General features: G+C 39.6%; 1 protein-coding gene across 2 annotated transcripts; it reads left to right on the top strand.

The window, feature by feature from the left end:
• The first annotated feature begins 9,185 nt into the window (after window positions 1-9,185).
• eif3m (eukaryotic translation initiation factor 3, subunit M) lies at window positions 9,186-14,782 on the top strand. 2 transcript variants are annotated; one of them, XM_034580225.1, is made up of 11 exons: window positions 9,186-9,340; window positions 10,028-10,160; window positions 10,378-10,516; window positions 10,799-10,915; window positions 11,099-11,200; window positions 11,326-11,409; window positions 11,506-11,605; window positions 12,273-12,354; window positions 12,747-12,890; window positions 13,267-13,327; window positions 14,545-14,782. In XM_034580225.1, the coding sequence occupies exons 1-11, from the start codon at window positions 9,299-9,301 to the stop codon at window positions 14,666-14,668; spliced, it is 1,128 nt and encodes a 375-aa protein (XP_034436116.1). In that variant the 5' UTR covers window positions 9,186-9,298; the 3' UTR covers window positions 14,669-14,782. The 2 variants fall into 2 exon arrangements, with proteins under 2 accessions (XP_034436116.1, XP_034436107.1); XM_034580216.1 differs by having other exon boundaries at window positions 10,799-10,922; window positions 11,106-11,200.
• Window positions 14,783-17,475: the final 2,693 nt, after the last annotated feature.

The following is a 17,475-nucleotide window of genomic DNA, read 5'->3' as shown; positions in this document are numbered from 1 at the left end:
GTCTTTATTGCACAATCGCACTGATAAATCCACTTAAATCCAGTTTTGTGACTATTCTGTTTGAGGTTCAGTTGATGGAAAACCTGATGCAGCTCGACATATGCTGATTCCACTGTGATTGGATGGTGAACTAGCAGACTAACTGGTGCTTGGTCAAAGACAAAGTCACATTCTTCGTCACATAATTAAGAATATAACTAGAATGGCACTCAGTAGAGCGAACTATTCCCTGGAAAAATTGTGAAAATGTCAAAAAAATGCAATCTATCTCCAAATGTTTGAGATAGTGAAGAAAAGATTCCTGGATCCACCCCCTAAAGCAGATCTACACCAAAATGTAAAGGGTTCTTCACTGACCCATAGCACATCCTTCCACCAAGTTTCGTAGCAATCCGTCCTGTTGGTTTTATGTTATCTTGTTCACAAACATACAAACCAATAAACAAATGGACAGGGGTAAAAACCTAATCTAGACTTGTTCTTACGACATGTTGTCAGCTGTGAAAGTCAGAAAGTTATCGTCATTGTTGGGCACTGCCCCCCCCCTCCAATCTGAGGTCAAAAAGGTGCGTGGGGGAGGGCAGTTTCCTAAGCTATTTAATTATTCTTCTGAAAACACATACTGACACTTTAACTCGTTTCAGGACAACAATAACCCCTATTTGACCAAGAACTATCTGACAATCTAATAATCCAAGCATATCTGATGACATCCATTTTAACAGTCATAACCTCTGAAAGATAAACACAGATTTCTCTGGATGATTCGTGGTCACAGAAAAGATAAAGTGCTCTCTGACTTACTCTATTCTGGGAAACAAACGAGTGCAAAGGCGGACCCGTATCCCCGGGGATCACGCAGACATCCAGAGGACGTCCACGTAGCTGATTTCAAAATAGCAGCAAAGATAATTAATTTCTCCCCAAACAGTTTGAAAATAAAAGAACCCTCCTGTGGTCCGCCCTCTACAAACAAACAGAAACACTAAATAATGTAGTACATGTACAAAAGGTTGCGGCACAATTAAAAGTATCTTGCCAAAAATCAGAGAGAGAGAGAGAGAGAAAGAGAGTACGAGAGAGAGAGAGAGGATACGCTTGTGAGCCAAGGCAAATGCTGGCCGTGCCTTCCCCAGCGGAGTCTTTAGCAGGGATGCATCAAATGTGACGGGGGCCGGGAGAAAACAAGCCTTTCAGCCCCTATGACGGATGGCAGTCCCCAAATACACCCATTCTTCAGCTCGCTCTCTGGTTAACTCAGGGTTTAAAACAACAACGCCGTGCCGAGGAAGGGAAATGGTCAATACTGCCTCTGACCTTTTACAAGAAATACACTCGACTCCAGCTTTCTACACCGCGATGAGTAAGAGGCAACTGGAGAGGGGTTGGTTCCAGCCAGAGAGACGCATGATAAACTACGCAGATATGTGATTTGGCGGGACACATGAAAAAGAAATTACTTTTTCCATTTTAATAACCATCTGTATTCATGCTACTGCATCTGAAGATAGACAGTTTATTACGCTGCTTCTCTTTAAATCGAGCGCTGGCGATTTAAAACGATATGATTTATTAACATTTTTAAAACATTAAGTAATCAGTTTTTTCTTTTGTGGCTACGATATGATCATCAAAACAGCCTGCGTAAGAGAAGTGCCAGAGAGCAACAGGTGTTATTTTGATGTGCTGACAGTGGCATAAAAAAAAGGCCTAGTCCTTCACTTGTCTGCGTGGGCATGGAAACACACTGATAACAAACACAGCAGCATTTCTAGGAAGCCAAAGAACACCAAAGAATTATCTTCTTCTGTCTTCTCTCAATGAGTTCCTCAGAACAGTGTTCGGGTTGTGCGAGAGCCAGTCTCCTGCTCTTTGAGATAACAAAAACGAACGCACCTCTCATCATCTCGTTGTTTTACACATTGACGCAAACATTTGGAAAAATCTGCATCATACCTAAAACTTCATTTTCACACATCTTTGCTCCTGCCTGTGGCCGACATAGAATGCAACAATTGCCACTTTTTAATTTCCTCTCATATCTTCTCAGAGTTGCTCTTCAAAGTGTTGCATATCAGCGCAGAGATAAGAGACAGAGGAGAGGGATTTCCACGGCTCATGTGTCAGACACAACACTGGTCCGGTGATGTTTCACACACCAGCGCTTCTTCATGTTGATGATCACCTTTCACCTTTACCCTCTCCCCCATATTCATTTACATTCGTTTACAAGCTGGACTCTCCAGGATCAAATACAAGTGGAAATACTTTTAAGCGAGGAATATAAACAGTCAGATCAAAGTACGGAGTGACAGCTAAATGAAAGTTAATAAAGGAAATTCTTTGTTTTGGTCAGCCAATCCTAAGAACAGGCGTAAGTCCATCTATCGTTAAACCGACTTTTAAAATGGGTCATGAATTTATACGTTCATTAAAAAATGCTTAATAAGTAAACTGGGGATTTGGCAGGGACTACTCAAACTAAATCAGTGTTTATGTTTATGGTGAAAAAAGAACACATCACGCAGTGCAACAGTGTGGCCTTAATAATGTGTTTTAATAGATTTTAGATCACAGAGGAATGAGTTGGAGCAGCTTCTGGCGACACGGGCAGTATTTTTTAAGAATAATTTGTTGCCAGGACTTTTTAAATGTGGTTTGTTGACAATAATAAAAATACAGAACAGGAAGCATCTAATTATCTTTGAGGGATCACAACAGTTATTGGTTTTAAACTGCATTCATGGTATGTCAGCAGAATGGGATTCACAGGAAACACACCTGAGTGTGTTAGCTCCACTGCTAACTTGTAGTCACACAGGATCCATGACCTACATTAGTTACTTTTGATTAGTACATGTCTGTAGCAGTTCATTACCAAGTCCAGTCCGACACAAACCATTAGTCGCTCAAACGAAAATCATTGAATTGTTGGATTAATGCTATACTGAATTTCTATTTGGAACCAGTGGCACACTCATAACCTTTCTGCAAACAGTTTGTTGACAAGATGTGATATTTCTTTTCTCTGAGTGGAATATATCATTGATAGAAATTCCCGATATATTTAAAGTCAGAGGCTGACAAGACGTTTAACAGATCGTCAGCTTGTTATTACATTTTAAACTTAACCTACATTGATATTTGATCGTTTTTTACCATTAAATAATAAGTTGATGTTTATTTTGTATTCCACTGTACAGTCATCTCCAGTGTCTTGTTGCAATTTTCTGAATAATAACCCACTGTATGTCTCATGCTAGCAGGTGCCTGTGTGTCAGGATCAAGGCCGGCCATTATCAGTTCTTAACGGTAAACCACAGCCTCTTCCCTGCTGTCACACCCCGGCAGCTGCAGCCAGGGCGTAAGCAAAAAAAAAATTTCAGATATCTCCAGTGGTTACTGATTCTGTTGTCCTACCCTTAAGTCTCATTCTGAGGCGAGGAGAGCAAATGTTTACAGGATGACTCGGATGACAAATCACCACAATCAGAACATAGAGTGACTGTAATCTCTCAAATTGAGGGAAATGCGCTGTTACTGCAACTTTCTCAGCCCCAGTGAGACACACTATAGATGAAAAAAATTTCAAATATGTCAAACAGTAATGTTATCTACTATCTATCAACTTATCAGCTTATCTTTTAAAGGAATCACACTCTTTTCTCACCATGTAAAGATCATTGTTACTTTCCACACATCCAGTACTGTAAATCCGACACAATGGAGCAAGACAAATCTTTAGAGAATTTACTGCATTGTCAATTCTTCTCAAAACAAAGTACTATATATAATATATGTGGGTTAACACAGATTGAGCAATTAACCCCTCTCCACTTCCTTACACATGGGTGGACTTCATAAATGCAGCACATCAGTCCTCTCACTTTGTACAGTAATGTTTGACATATTTGAGTCAATCGTGACTTGGTCTCAGCTGTCAATCATGATGTTTGACCCTGTTTTCAAATAACAAAGAATTAAAACAAAACCTACCGTACAAATGAACACTTGAACAAACACCAGTGTGATAAGAACTACCTAAAATGATCAGTAACTATCTTTATAAAATGTATTTGATGTTTATTTTGAATTTTTAGATTGGTTCATGTCCCATTCACTTACATTGATGAGGTGGGATTTGAACCTATACTGCAGCCAACCACCAGGTGGCGATCGTTACGGTTTGGCTTCACTTTTGTGGTGCAGTCATGTCGTCCATCTTCAAATGAAGTCTATACCCTCAGTTGTTTTATATTTTTGGGCTTGTTCTTAAGCAATTCGATTCATTAATAAGACACCTTTATAATTGCCTGTTCTCTGTCTTCAGCACTGTATTTATCTGCAAGAGTTTGAATGGTATCTTAAAGGCAAAGGGTCACACTGTTAAACATGCCTTTAATTAATATTTCAGAGATGTGGCATCTGTAGCATCAAGCCAAATATTGTGTAACATATCCCCGATGGAAATAAATTTGATTCTTTGTTTGACCATTCTCTTAAAAAGTGTATTTCTCCTCCTAGACTGGGTGTGAGTAATATAAACACTCTCTGATGAAAAGAGACCACTACATCATGAAAACGCTCCAGTCCCTCTGCAGTGACTCAACCGGTCCAGACAGAAATATCAGAATTCCAGGACTGTAACTTTGTTTCTTTTTTTTTTCTTTAGCTGCTGCCATTAGGTTGCAATAGCACATTCCACGTGGGGAAGGGGGATTAACGACCTCAGATAGCTCAACACCACAAATGCAAACTCACTTTGATGGATTGCTGCGGTCTGTGATATGAAGCTGGTCATTAAGTGATATGACAAGATAACAGTGGTATTTCACGAATCAACCTTCTTTGTCTGCTCACGCGTTTTAGCTGCTCGAAGGAAAGTACAGTTCGGCCGAGTAATGTCTACAAAATACTGTTTATTAAAGAAGAATAAAGTTCGAATTGAATGAACAAAAATAATTGTAAATTAATTTCCTTAAGTATGCATCAAGCTGTGTGACTGATCATCTGATGGTTGGGTAACCAAGTGATCATAAGGGCAGAACAGCCAACACGATAGACCACAGGCATTCAGCTGGATAAGGCATTTAACTCTATACACCGATGAGCCTTAATGTGATTAGAGCTGCATTAATTAACTTGTTGCCAGTAGGGGGCAAAAAGACATTAAATTACACAGCCACAACTTATTCAAATAATTAAGTTGTTGTGACTAACTAGTTAGCAAATATTTGTAAACTTAAACTCCAAACAACAACAAATTGATGTGTAAAAGCAATATTCACTCCTAATTTAGCCTCGGTTTGGTCTCCACCAAGTCCCGAGAAAGTGGCCAGACTCAAACATTCGATAAATCTTCAAGCCATAAAAAAAAAATATACGAAAAAAAGAGGCAAAAAGTTACTATGGAGCAATATTTTTTTTAAAGCCCAATTCCTGTTTTTAGCTTTCACAACACTGAAAAATTATTTAAAGCTGTAAATTTTTCATTAGTCACATGTTTTGATGGTAAATCAATTTGTCATTTTGTCTATAAAATTTCACAAGTGAGATGATCAAAATCCTTATATTGTCCTAACAACAGAATATAATTTCAATTCACTATAACAAGTGATACAGAAAAGCAGCAAAATCCTTGCGATCGTTAATCTGACACGAATTTGTATGAAACATTCTTTTCTCATCATTAATTGATTAACAAAATACTTGCAAATTAATTTTTCTAAATAATGAATCAGCTATTATTTACAGCTGTAGAGTTTAGGAAGTGAAATATATTAAAGAAAAATAGAGGAAAATGACAGAAGGAATAAGTCTACAGCCAAGTTGGTTGTAAGGTCAAAGTAAATAATGACAATTCCTCCTTTTTAATATGAGGTGACAGCTGTCTTATATGTTAGCAGTGTTCTTAGCATGTAGCCTGTATCAATGAGTGCTTATTGACTCACCGTCCAAAATCTGAATAAGAGAAGTCAACTGAGATAATGAAACACAATTAATTAACAGAAGATATAGAGCCCATACTGTGAAACTTATTTATAACTATTCCAACAGTTCGATTATGGTCATTTATTCAAAAAAAATTAAAACAACTGGTAAAATGTTTATAATATAGTTCTGCAGCAGTAAACAACCAAAGTCCATCATTGGACTTTACATGTCTCGGACTTACTTCTGGTTGAGGTTGTTTTGGCTTTTGTTTGATTATTTGTTTTCTTGTATATGTGTGTGTACGTGTGTGGGGACGGTGTCTCGGTTTATAAGTAATTAACAAGCCATTGACTCCACCGAGGGAAGCAGGGAAGTTAGTCATGCAATGCAGCCTGACAAGGTCAGTGACTGATAGATGAGCCCGAGCGAGGGGATTTTTCAGAGATTATGAAAGCAGGCAGAACTGTGGGAACCTGACAATTAGTGGGTGGAAGGTAGGCAGCCATGTTGGATGATGAACATGAGGCTGGTTTACATGGATACTCACCACTTGGCCGGCTGACATGGAAAAAGCAGACACCTGGGCTCAACGTATTCTTAACACACAGTCATTTATCTTTGAGGAGGCTGAGTAGGCGATTAGCCAGCAGTTCCGGAACAACTTGGGCTATCTCCAATCAAACATACACAGAGGAGATTTTGACCATATATATATTTAAAAATCTGTCCTACAAAATATCATAACCACATGTTAATTTAATAGACCAATATAGAGGTAGGAAAGAATATAGACAAAGAAATACTGAGGTAGGATCAATCACACGCACACACACACACCCAGAGAGCATTGCATTGATTTACATTGATTTCCTGGACACTTCCTCCAACCTTAACCATAGTTACTACCTGCCTAACTTGAACCTTAACCTTAACCTGACCTTAACCTAAACCTGCCCTAAAATATAAACAGATTTAGGTCTGTTGGCTTTCTTGTTTTTGTTTGAAAGTGTATGGTGTATTTGGGGGATGTAATTTGTGTTGCTGTTAAACTCCATTATTCTATTGTATGTCTGTTATTTAAGATACACTAGTTGGTGTGAACAAGCTGGACAAAATACAAGAAACATCCATCCATTCATTAATGATATCATTTATATTGGGGCGTACCCTGGACAATCTGCATGTCTTGACTGTGAGACCCTGGACTGTGGGAATAAGCTGGAATAGAAAACCCAGGAGGAAATAACTGAGAATCAAACCAGGAACATTCTTGCTGTGAGGCGACAGTGCTGACCACTGAATCACTGGGCCGCCCATAAAAGAAACACTCATCAATATAATGCAATACAGTTAAACCACACCACACACTACATCCTTTAAAATGACAGCAGAGATGGACCATTAATCATTAAGGTATGACTTACTGCAAGACTGTTGTATTAGACCACACTAGCCTAAGCAATGTGAAGCCAATAAACTAGTATCTGGGTGAATGCCCTTATAAAATAAACTTAGTATAGTTGCATTTTATTTTTTTAATGAATCCAATTCTATTTTTAAATGGTTTCCTGAGACTACAGATTGAAATAAAATAATACTCAAGGGAAGTTAAAAAAAACCTCTATATAAGTTAACAGTATATATATATATATTAAAAATGCTTAATACTTTGTTGACCCAAATACAAGCCACTGGCAACAAGTCAAAGAAAAAACAGGAAGTGTAAGAGAATTGGTATCCATCATGAGACATTACACTTTCTTGCAAAAGTAAGATGATGGGAATTTGCCTTGGCAGCATCTGTAATGATTTCACAACCACAATAAATAGAGTGACCAATACTCTTCCACTGAATTCTGCACCTATCTACACCCATCAGAGATCAATGCAAGTAACATGGACAATGTCTGCATGAATCTTATGAAGTCTATGCTGCCAAGTTAGATTTAGGAGGATATAAAACAGGCTGAATCCCAGTTTAATACATGTACCAGGTACAGTCTCTGAGGAGATAAAAGGGTTTTCTGTAACATCCATGCTACTTTCAGGACATTCTGCCGTCAATATTATAAACGCTATCGAGCATCGCAACACTTTAAAGAGCTTTTAAAGAAGACGAAAACAAATTATCTTCGATGCACCTGGAGCTTCAAAGCCCCCCCAACGCTCTTATTCTGGACTTGAAATAGACCAGGCACTTGACAACAGCTGTTAATCAGATAATGAAAGCCTCAGAGTTACACAAGCACACTTGTGAAGAAGCAGCTATAAATTCTTTGCCATGACAGCATACAAGGGTGGGATTCAGTACCAGGCACTTGCCTTCCTAACGGGATGAAGCATCACACTACCACAATGAGGAAACACTGCACCAGCCAGTTCCCCTCCGCGCACTATTTTAAGGTATTCGTGCAAGTGAGCGCAACACACATCAGTTCCCTAACTGTAACTGAAAAGAGAAATACATGATGAGTAAGACTTTCGAGAAATGATGACATAGCATGATTCGTACCCACGGTGTAGGAATAAAAACAACACATAGTTTAGTGACAGGTGAACGGAGGTGACGCGCAGCTTGGAAATGGAAAACACTCCACAGTATCAAGACCTCAATGTTAAGTAACCTGACTCCAGAGTTTTGGGGTGAACTCCTGCACCACTTACCCTCTTCACCTCACTCACCTCAATCACCACATGACCTGCCATGGTCACAATGGACAGGATCACACTTGGCACAGAGGGAGTGTGCACCCATGGGTCAGCGGGTGTCTGGTGGAAGAGCTCTGCCCTATGACACCAACTGTGTTTCCGGTTGGAGATCTCCGGGCCAGGCCTGCGATGGTGGTCCTCACGGCTCGATCAGATAACCTCTCCCCGGGATCAGGTTCACCTGTCGGCCTTAACTCTCGTCCGAGGCCTCCAGGGTTAATCTGCCAGAGAGGAGATTGATGTCTGGATGAAGAAGAATGAAATATTAGGATGTGTTGCTGGAAGTCAGGTGATAAAAATGTATTTATGAGGTTGTCTGACCTCTGAAGGAAGGGGAAGCACAAGTTGAAGTTGTGCAGCACATACAGGACAATAACAATGAATATAAAATGAACATATTAAAAGAAAACTATAAATTATAAAGGTGGAAGATATTCAAAAAGATAAAGTTTTAAAAGGCTCTCTTTGGAGAGAGGGGCTAATACAATGAGACATACTTTCGCAGTAAATTCCAGATGTGGTTACTGTCGCTTTAACAACTTGACCCGGAAGAGGAAGAGCTCCACCGGCGTTGATCCTTTTTCTTTTCCGCTCAGGTCTCTGCCGTGGTGAGAGCGTGGATTTCATCATCTGGGCTCAAACAAAGTCACCAAACATGAGCGTCCCAGCGTTTATCGACATTACGGAGGAGGACCAGGTACGATGCGTTATCCTTTTAAAAACTCTCCCTGCTCCGTTTTTTGCCTGCGGATGAGTCGAGAAACGGAAACTGTCCAACCAGGTAGCTTAGCATGCTAGCCAGCGAAAACGCTAGCCGCTAGCTTAGCAGCTGACAGGTACATGCTGAGTGTTAGCTGCACGCTGCTAATGTGACATATGTTGAAGCTCGGTGCGAGTACTTGCATGATTAAATGAACCGTTTAGCTTGTGTGTATGTAGAGGGGTTTATAGTTAACGCCATTAAATCACTGTATTTACGGATAACGCTGTCACCGCTCGAGTAGCAGGTCTTCAGTGTTGTAATTATAGGATAGCTATATATGCTAACTACGTAGCCTCACATCTTGATAAACAAAGCAGGGGACATTGCCAAACAGTCTCAGCTCTGTTCTTACTAGATAACTATAGCTGTAGCCTTTTTAATAGGTTTTTATGAATATGTTTATTTTCTCTTGTAGCTGGCTGCAGCTAATTTTCATGTGATTTTTAAAACAGAACCTCACAGTAAATGCTTAATTATAAACACATTGCTAATATTACACTTTTACATTACTCACACACTGAAGCATGTGTGTATATATATATATATACATGCGAAGCATGGCATTATTTGTGTTATTGGGTGTTATTGATCCACTAATGCTGATTATGTTACTGTGTACAGGCCTCAGAGCTGAGAGCATACATCAAGGCCAAAGGAGCTGAAATCTCCGAGGAGAATGCTGAAGGTGGACTCCATGTAGATCTGGCTCAGATCATCGAGGCGTGTGACGTCTGCCTCAAGGACGATGATAAAGGTAGGCGATGATGAACACCCCTGTGTCTAACCCACCATCATTCATGTACGTGTTGGACAATGACAGGTTTTTATGGGTGTAAAAGGTTACCCCTGCAGTGATAAGTTAAATGTGCCACAAATAAAGTGTAATATTGAAGTAATCAGCCGAGTCTGAAACCTCACCTGGATGAATAACAATGTTTTACTTGTAGCCTAATTGCTGCTTCTCTCTGCAGATGTCGAGAGTGTGATGAACAGCATCGTGTCTCTGCTGCTGATCCTGGAGACGGAGAAGCAGGAGGCTCTCATTGAAAGTCTTTGTGAGAAACTGGTGAAGTTCCGTGAAGGAGAGAGACCCTCCCTCCGGATGCAGTTGTGAGTCCTGTCACCCTGCCCCCCCCCCCAAAACCTTCAGCATCACCTCCATATTGTGTTGTTTCTGAAATGTTGGTCAAAAGAAAATACATTCTTTAAGAAAACAATTTAGGTCACTGTTTTGGTGTTGAACTAAATCAGGACTTTTACTGTATAGGAACATTAAGAAGCAGCAAAGTCTTTATCTTCCAGCTAAAACAAATCTCAAAACATGTAACCAATCTGAAAAAAATCAAATCTCGGTGAAAATGTATAACTGTCTCTTGAACTGTTTTGTTACAGGCTGAGCAACCTGTTCCACGGCATGGATGAGAACACTCCAGTGAGATATACCGTCTTCTGTGGTCTTATCAAAGTGGCGGCGACATGTAATGCCATCAACTTTATCCCCACTGACCTTGATCAGGTATAACTCTTCATCATGATCCCCTGCAAAAACTGACCGATGAAACTGTAGTTTTTTCGTTTATCTTTTTGGCTACAGACAAAGTTAAATGAGGAATGTTTTTTATTGAAATATACACATGTCCATGGGCTGTAAGTTTCTTATGTAGCTGATTTTTTGTTAAATGTTTTTGCCCCTGATCAGGTGCGCAAGTGGATCATTGACTGGAACCTGAACACAGAGAAGAAACACACGCTATTGAGGCTGGTGTATGAAGCTTTGGTTGATGGCAAAAAAAGGTAAATTCTGACAGAGTAAGGTGTGTGGGGAAATACATGTTTGGATATGTGCAGAAGTAAATCATCAGTGAATTTAAAAAGTGGGGGGAAAAGGTTTTCAACACAGTATTTTCCTCATTTCCTAGTGAGACGGCAGCAAAAGTGATGGTTGAGCTGCTGGGAAGTTACACAGAAGACAACGCTTCACAAGCACGGGTTGATGCCCACAGGTAAATGTGTAGAGCTTGTTTTTAACAATTTTCTTTAAGCCTTGATGTACTGAACATTCATCATACTTTCATCCATCTGTGTGCTTTGTGTTTTAGATGTATCGTCCGTGCTCTCAAAGACCCCAACACCTTCCTGTTTGACCACCTGCTCACCCTGAAACCTGTTCGCTTCCTGGAGGGAGAACTAATCCATGATGTGAGTACTGAGGGATGTGATTCTTTACAGGTTATGTAAAAGAGATTACAGGCCTTTTCAGGTTTTTGCCAGAAACTATTGTCCTGTCAATTTTGTTCTCTGCAGATTTTGACGTTGTTAGTGCCTTACATAGCCCCAAAACTGCGCCGAAAACATTGTTTCCTAAAGCAAAATTTTCCATCAGTCATTGTTACAAGCTGGTCAATCTTGCTTGTGTAGAATACCAATTTATGTCATGTGATAAGTAGGATAACACACACTGGTGTAAAAGCCTCCTAACTGAGTTTTAGATTTTGATTTGTTAGGACAAAAACAGCCCAATATCAATGTTACTTAATAGGTTTGAATGTTGAGTAGCAGGTTTTTACATCATCAGCTGAACACGTTGAGATAATGGGGGGGAAGTATTTTCACTCAAATGTATGCAGTTTCTTAGGGTCAATAGAGTATCAATTACAAAGCTATATATAGTTTAGTAATTATACATCACGGATGAAACAATTTGCAGAAAGCCAGTGAGATGTTTATTCCAATTGTCTATGATTATTATATGTATAGATGTATATGTATATTATTATATATGTTCAATGTGTATAAATACAAAGATGATCTAATTGTGATTATCAAGTCTTCTAATTGCCATTCCTCCCTCCCTTTGTCTTTACAGCTATTAACCATCTTTGTCAGTGCCAAACTAGTATCATACGTAAAGTTTTACCAGAGTAACAAAGACTTCATCGATTCTCTTGGTAAGTAACCATAACTTGATCAATTCTACAAATGCATATGTATACACATCATGTTTAAAAGTCTTATACAGTTTAGTGCACAGCGAAAAATTCGTAAGCTCTAAATTGATTTCCATATTGAGCCAACGTGCAGTGCTGTGTTGACACTGTGCAGGAATGTGTGTGTCAGCAGTTTATCTCTTTCTCACTACTCGAGGCTTAGGTGTAATTAAAAGCATGTGTAGGATGGATTCTCAAAACAGACCGTGTGGAGGGATGTTTGTGTTAATGAGTAGATTCCCTGACTGCTTGCTCCTAAATGTAGAAACAATTATCACAGGGAAACTCCCAGAGTGGAGAGTAATCGACTGTGACTGTTTGGTGCTTAATGATCCCTGCTCGTTGCTCTGCAGGTCTGTCTCACGAGCAAAACATGGCCAAGATGCGTCTGCTGACATTCATGGGCATGGCGGTGGAATTCAAGGAAATCTCCTTTGACACCATGCAGACGGAGTTGCAGATTGGACCAGATGACGTTGAGGCTTTTGTCATTGACGGTACACCTCAAATAGATCTTTGCTGTTCTCCCTTATTAAGCATGCATGTTAGTTTCTCACGGCAGAAAGAGAAAGGAAAGCGATTGAACAGTTGCCTGACTTTTCTTTGTCATTCATTTACTGCCACCTTCCGCTAAAGAATGAGGTGGAGATGATGGGACACGAGTTTGACTTTACCAACTGTAGTGGGGAAAAGTGTCTAAAAGCAAAAATAGCACATTTTAGTGTTTTGCGATGGGGATTAGCTTCCTCTTCAGTTTCATTTTCCAAGTGCATTTTCTCTTAAAGCACTTACGTGTCGTGGGACTTTTTTAGTGCTTTCTGTCAGAGCCTTGGCCGTCTCATAATTCTTCTCCTGTCCACTTTGTCTTTTTAGCTGTTCGGACCAAGATGGTGTACTGCAAAATCGACCAGACGCAGCGGAAAGTCGTTGTGAGGTATGAAGCTCCATTAAACCATCACACATGGCTTAGCTGTAATAAAGATCTATGTTACCTGTGGCAACATCCGTAACTGGTACCAATCCAAAAGTACTTCATAGATTGTCAATCTGCATACTACATACTGTACTATACCAGGGCTGGACAATCAAACTATATCAATAATGATATATTTTCATCAATAACAACAAAACAGACATCCTATTTATATTGATATAATACTTATACATGGTTTAGGCACAGTAAGGAGGTATAACACAATTGATCCTTCTCAGATTTGTCAAATGTTTTGCTGTTTATCAAGGATTTTTCATTTATCTGCTCATTAAGAAGAGTTTAAAACCACAACTATCACCCAGGAGCAAAATTCTTTAAACCTAAAAGAAATAATGTGACATTTCACATCATATTGACTTATATGACATATTCTTTTGTCTTGATATAATTTCTGACCATATATTGGTATAAGCATATGTTTTCTAATATGAAATCCTATTTTACACAAGAAACAATGCAGAAAGAATGTACATTTATGTTTACATTTTATGTGAGAAAATTATGTTCATTTTCTTTATTCACGTTCTATATATTTGGTTGAATTTGTCAGGTAAAGTATCATTATCTTAAACAGGTTTCTTCTTACAACGCTCTGTAATTTTGCAGCACTTTCAATTGATCAATGTTTTTGTAACTCAGGTTGTCATCTCACTGTTATTTTAAATTGGAAGTTACACATGCATCTCATCTAAGAGAAATGAAATTGTGTTTGTTGGAACAGCATCAAGTTTACTTTAAGAGATTTTTTTGTTATTAGTGAGAAGAGCCTTTGCAGATTAAGATTAGATTAAGATTGTTGTGGAGATGGACCGGGGAGTGCTTGCTTCTGTAGTTGTTCAGGCTGCAAGAATTTAACGTTTAATTAGTATGTGGTAATGGTCAAGGAATCTGCTTTTATTTTGAAATGGTCTGTAGAAATTCGTTGCTTCTGTATTGAAACTAGGAAAACTATTGTACAAGGAAACATTCCACTGTTTTTCTTGCGATTCTGCCTCCAAATGGCTGTGATATCATACAGAATACATTCATCATATCTTTTTCCACAGTTACATTTACTACTGCTGTTTTATTTCTCTGAGGCGGTGGGACATGACCTTCATCTGCATTTATTTGTATCCGTTTTAACATTCTTCCTTTTCTGTCTGCGCTCCCATTAGCCACAGCACACATCGCACCTTTGGCAAGCAGCAGTGGCAGCAGCTGTCCGAGAGCCTCACCTCCTGGAAGGCAAACCTAGCAGCCGTCAAGACCAGTCTGCAGGCCCTGTCACCCTCTGCTTAATTCCACCGTAACCCAGCTGTCTAGACTGCCTGACCCTCTTCTTTTCCACCTCCCAGATTCCCAGACTGAAATTATCAGTTTTTATATTCATTCAATAAAAGAACAGTGGAGATCGCCCGTGATTGAGTTTTTCTTTTCTCCATGTTGAATTAATACAGCACACAGCGTCGAGTTTGATGAATAATTACAAAGTTTGAGAAGGCACAGCCAAAGATTTTCTGTCCCATTAATGGAAAATACAGATACTGAATAATCAGTCTTTCCGGACGGCTGTTTAACTTGTCATATTTTCATGATGCCACTGACTTTAATGGGGGCTTGTTTTCGAGCAGCTCTCCACATCTGCTTTCAGTTAAAGGACAGCGTGCCGGTATTAGATGAGCTGTGAGAAATGGCCTGCAGCCGGAGGGTCACTTGACTGGGAACACATGAGGAGTGACAATAGCAATGTGAACTTCTGATGACCCCGTCTGCCTGAGCTGTATTACTGTAGCATCAACACAAAGCTTGTGGTGTAGGCTGATTCACTGCCACTAACAAAGTTTCAAACTGTCCACAGGGTTATAGATACTGTTCAGCTGTAGTCAGCGTGACTCACTCGCTCTCGACGTGTCAGAAAAAAAGTGGAAAAGCAGGGACTTTTCCTATTGATGTTGAGTAAAGTGCCATTTATTCCTGCACTAATCTGCTCTCAGGCAGCGGGCCAGAACACAAGGATGTGAACTCCCATGATATATGGCCCAGGCATTAGGTGTAAAAAGGGGTCTGTTGGAGTTCTCTCCCTCTGGGGGCTGTGATGAAATCAGCATAAACTGACAAAGTGCAGACTACTGAGATTGCACTCTTTGAATCCCCCCCCCTCCCCGAAACCCCAAATCCACAGTGCACCCACTTTTTGACACTAATGAAGCACCAGTTCAACTTGCTCAAATCTGTACCAGGTCATTTCTTATTATTCGAACCCTGCTGCTGAAATACCAGATTAAATCATCAGTGAATGTGTACATTTGTTTTCTTTCCTATCGTACCGGAGGTCTGCTGAGGCTCACCGCTCACTTCTGTCCAGTTGTCCGCAGGGAGCAACATCTCCAGCTCTTATCAGTGGGTGTAAATCACACAACACATTCTCAGGAGCGTAACCTCACCACGGCACGGGTGGCCTGGTGGCAAGGTGGAGAAAAATAATGTGACCGAGGCTTAATACACTGTCTGTAAAGCTTTATATCTCAGTTTCCATCTCTCCGCACATGCTCCTTTTTCTTAGCACGCAGTTGCTTTTCAGTTACTTCACTCATGCTGCACAGTGAGCGCTCTCTCCTCTTGTCTCTAATTTGTTTCACTGGTTTTAAGTGACTGTTTTGTCGATGGTCCATCATATGAGATTTACCAGATGTTAATAGTGTGTGTGTGGAGGATGGTGTATCTCACAAACACCATGACCCTTTCTTATCATAGATAGGTTAAGGTTTGTCTGCATTGTTCAGTCATGAAAAACAAATGAGTTGAAGTTCCAATTGGAAAGTGGCACCTAAACATAAGTTTTTTTTGTAGTAGAACATTTTTTATTGTGAAAAACTATGTATGCCACTCTATGTACTGTTACTTTTACTGAGAGGATAGGTTTGGAGTTTTAAAAGTCCTTAAACAACAGTCAGGTGCTAGTTTGCACATTAAAGCTGTGTGTTATCACTCCTGTTCATTCAGGCCGTTAAGGGATTAAGTGACACACAGTTGACACGATTCAGAAAGTGCCAAATTATTTTCCAAAATGAACCTGACGCTAATGTTTGAGTTAAGCAGATCAAATAGAAAACTTCTGAAAATGAATCTATTCAGTAAATTGTCCTTATTACTATTGCACTTGATTAGAAAACTTGACCATGTGCAACAATATCCTAACTGTGCAAAATTATCCTGTGCAATATAACTGAGTACATATACTCATCTGCTTTAATGCCCCATTCTATGTTTTGTTTTTATATTTATTAGACTGTAATGTTCCCACTTCTCTCCGAGTTATGCTACTCATTGTACCACAGGGACATCTCATTACAGTGACAAATGATTAAAATAATAAATAAAATAAAAACTGTCTATGGAAACAGAGATTGACTGTAAATGTACCTTTTAAAAAGGTATATCCCTGAATTAATTTGCCAGGTTATTATTGTTCTTTTATCTCCATAATTATCACTATTAACATTATTTATGTACTTCCTTCTGCATGTTAAGGACTTTGTATTTTAACCTTTTGCTTTCTTGTTGTGCAGCATTTTGTACTTTGTGTTGGTACTTTGCGTTGCTCCATGAATAAAAGTATTATCTTTATTAATAACAGTGTGAACAGGAGGAAAACCAGCAGCGACTACAAATCATCTCAGTGCTCATACAAGCACCTGCCTGTTGTTTTAAGATGGACTTGTGAACCATAAGTAAAGAATCTGAACACTCCCCATGCTACTGGTCACACCGAGCACAAACCTCGCTGCGTTAGCTCGGGAATTCCCCATGCAGCGAAGCCCTATTAATCATCTTAGCTTGAATATTATAGTATATTGTATCATCTGACATCACATATAGGTAAAGTCTGGAAGTTCTCATTTACTTCTCCCCTTTTCTTCATATCAACATTCCTCTGGGGAAATCCGAGAGCCTGACAGTATCCAGAGACGTAGCCAAGTACAAGAGAGGGGCTCTCGCTGCCCTTCAATTAGCACCATCCAGAAGTCAGTGAGATAATGTTCAATTGCATCCTATCTCTGCTTTACATAAACACTGAGCAAGAGGCCCGGAGGCTCGGAGGCAGA

Source organism: Hippoglossus hippoglossus, chromosome 3, assembly GCF_009819705.1.
Source record: "Hippoglossus hippoglossus isolate fHipHip1 chromosome 3, fHipHip1.pri, whole genome shotgun sequence".
NCBI classification, from domain to species: Eukaryota; Metazoa; Chordata; class Actinopteri; order Pleuronectiformes; family Pleuronectidae; genus Hippoglossus; species Hippoglossus hippoglossus.
This window is presented reverse-complemented; position numbering and strand designations above follow the sequence as displayed.